Genomic DNA, 3,017 nt, shown 5'->3' with positions numbered 1-3,017 from the left:
AATTAACACATTCTACCTTTTTTATTTCATGTCAAGCAACTGACAGCGTGTCCCTGTATAAAACATCCAGATCTATCAAATCCTAGTCGGTTTGCATCTCAAAAACAGGATCAAAACTGTTGATGAAATGGTTCCAATTTGAAATTAGAATAACACAAAGCCACAAACCTTTGTCGCTGGTCGGTTCTTGTTTGAGGATGGACAGAGGGGAGCGCATGGGGGGCTTGCTGAGGGGGTGACGTCTGCTCTTTTTTACCTCCGTTGGCATCTTCACCTTGGAGTAGCATGCCTGGAAAATCCCAAGATTATTTCACATTGTGTTATTTAAAAAAAATGTGTTTAGTCCTTTTAACATTGTATTATGCAGCAGCAAATACATTTCATATTTGGGTTTTGTTAGTACAGCTATACATTTTTCTACACTTCAAATTAGTTTTAGGACACTTAAAGATCTTCTAGAAATGTCATTTGAGTATTTTTATCAATATGAATAACTGGCTTAATCTACAACTGTGGCAGAAAACCAATTCAAATGTAGACGTTCATGTATTTTCCTATGTGTGCAGTATCAAGAACTGTGGCTTGAGAATAATTAAAGTGTGCCTCCATGTTTGACACACAAGTCTAATTGAATAAAAGCTGATCCATCTTACCTGGGGAGCGCTCACTTCCAGCTCTGGACGACGGACCATGTGGTTTTCTGCCTTCTTGATGCTGGAGGAGGCAAACTGTGCAAAGGCTTCCTCAAACCCAGTGATGGGGTCGTTCATATATGTCAACTTCTTCTGCTTTTTCTGCTTCTTTTTCTCAGTGTCATCTGCCAGGATCTGTGGTTTGGCCTTGGGTTCTTGTTCTGGCAAAGAGACATGTGAAGAAAAGATACTTCAGGAGAGTCGTGATGGCCGTTGTGTCAAACAGAAAACTGGCTGTGTGTAGTTTGGGTGGAATAAAAAATAATAAAATGTGACTTTTCCAGACACACAGGGAGGAATCTAATCCTAATGGAAGCAGAGATACGCAGAGAAGAGCTGAATACTTGTACAGGCTTTACCTAACATCTTTACAGTTTCACAACGGTGACTCTTAGGTTCAAATGTATTATGCCATAGCTGATATATATTTTGAGCTGCTAAGTCAATAAGTATTTTAACATAACAGTAAAAAGCAGCCATAAAAAAACTTTCAGGATGGTAAAGAAAAGTGATAAACAACCGGAGTTTTGATTTTGGAAGGGTTCGTCCTCAGTGTTCTCTGAAATCAAGTTATCTATATGTTATTCTGCATCTGCAGAGAGTTAAAGAGAATCTGCAGAAACACCTGAAATTCAAAATAAAGCAACTATGTGGGTTTTGTTTATGTCAATATTAATCTAGCCCCATATTCTGGTGAAAACTTCTCACCTTTCTTTTTTTATTCTGTTAACAAAAACAAACAAACTGCATTTCTTACTTCTAATATCGTCTCACCTTCTATATCTGCATTCTCTGCTGCTCTAGCTGCGGCCTCAGCAGCCTCCTGCTCCTCACGCTCCATTGCCTCCAGCGTCATCATGGCCTCTTTGGCTAGCCGCTCCTCTCGGTCCAGCCTCCTCTGGGCCTCGCGCTCCTCCACCTGAAGCTGGTACTCCGCTGCATTCAGCTCAATGCCTTCCTCTGCCAGCACCTTGACATCCTCCAGCTTCAGACGACGAAGCTGCTTCATCTTCTGCATGGCCCTGAGGTGACCAAAAGACCAATACATGTTTAAATGAATTTGTTGACAGATCTGCTGTTTAAGTGGCCGTGACAGACCTCACCTGCAAATCCTGCCTCTATGAAGTTTATCATTTCACCTACATTTATAACTGGCTTTAGATTGGTTTGATGGAAAGTAAGTATTTCTCAGAGATCTCTCACCAGACATCTGAAACCAGACTTGGAACACGCTTCAGACCTAATGTTGGGCAAAGCGTACGTCTCTAAACCAATTGCTAAGAAAGAAGGCGTTGTGGTTTTTACACCTTGAGGACAGTTACGATCGCGGCAAGATGGCTTAAGAACATTGTGCACAGGACGAGAGTGAACTGTGTTCCTCCATTCTGTTTTCAGCTCCAACACCATCAGAACTCAGTGATAGTAGTTCATACGTTTATTACTTTACAAAATGTAAGACATTTTGTTTTCCTGTTTTTGATTGAGGAAAAATAAGTTTAATTCCATATATTACATTGTCCAAGTATTCTGCCTTCACATGTAATGTTTTATACATTTTTGTTCAAATTGAATATCATTTATTTTGTTTAATTTATATTTAAAATTTAAAATTGTTCAATAGTAAAAGCTGAACTATGTAACCTCCCTCTTACCTAAAGACAGTAAAAGGGAAACCACCTGATGAAGAGGGAGGAGGGGGGAAGGGGATAAGAGATTATGTGTGAAGAGAAAAGGGGGGCTTTTGGCTTTTGGGTTTGTCCTTGTGTCCCATATAAACTTTGTATTTTATGATTTGTATCCTGTAATCCTGTATTTTTGTGAAAAACCAAAGAAACCGGCTTGTATATTTCCGTTGATATCCGGCGGTCGGACATGCAATGTGTTGGAGGTCCTTTGGTAAATTATTCAGCATCCACACGGCGGCGTGCGTTGAAGCTTGCCGGCGGGCGTGTCTGAAGCTTCAAAAGTTGAACATTGCTCAACTTTTGAAGCGAGCAACGCGTAGCAACGCTCCCACAATGCAGTTTGGCGAAGCGTGACGTCACCCCATTCCAAGTGAACGGGCAGAAGCGTTGAAGCTTCAACGCACGCCGCCGTGTGGACAGGCCGTTATACAACGGCAGCTGGTGTTTTAAGCCACGCTGAGAGTTGCCTCTCTAAACAGACTGCGGTGGTCTTGCGTGTAGATTTTGGGGGGTAGGTTCTAAAACCATGTCGGGGGAATTAGGACAGCCGTTCTCCGGTGCCTTATCAGCATCAGAGTTCGGTATCAAACACAACAGACAGAGTGATATCCTGTTAGATCCTTTGTCAATTCAACATAGA

The 3,017-nt window shown here is 41.5% G+C and overlaps 1 protein-coding gene across 1 annotated transcript in view; it reads right to left on the bottom strand.

The window, feature by feature from the left end:
• LOC104961001 (lysine-specific demethylase 4B-like) overlaps window positions 1-3,017 on the bottom strand; it is a 30,863-nt gene that overhangs the window by 12,424 nt on the left and 15,422 nt on the right. The window contains exons 5-7 of the mRNA XM_010789198.1: window positions 1,467-1,714; window positions 654-853; window positions 169-289 (exon numbers count right to left, since the gene is read on the bottom strand). Coding sequence (XP_010787500.1) covers window positions 169-289; window positions 654-853; window positions 1,467-1,714 — 569 coding nt within the window. The remainder of the gene's footprint in view (window positions 1-168; window positions 290-653; window positions 854-1,466; window positions 1,715-3,017) is intronic.

Source organism: Notothenia coriiceps, unplaced genomic scaffold (genome assembly GCF_000735185.1).
Source record: "Notothenia coriiceps isolate Sejong01 unplaced genomic scaffold, NC01 NC01_scaffold00032676, whole genome shotgun sequence".
Lineage (NCBI taxonomy): Eukaryota > Metazoa > Chordata > Actinopteri > Perciformes > Nototheniidae > Notothenia > Notothenia coriiceps.
Note: the sequence above shows the minus strand (reverse complement) of the source record. Positions and strands in the feature narration are given on the sequence as shown.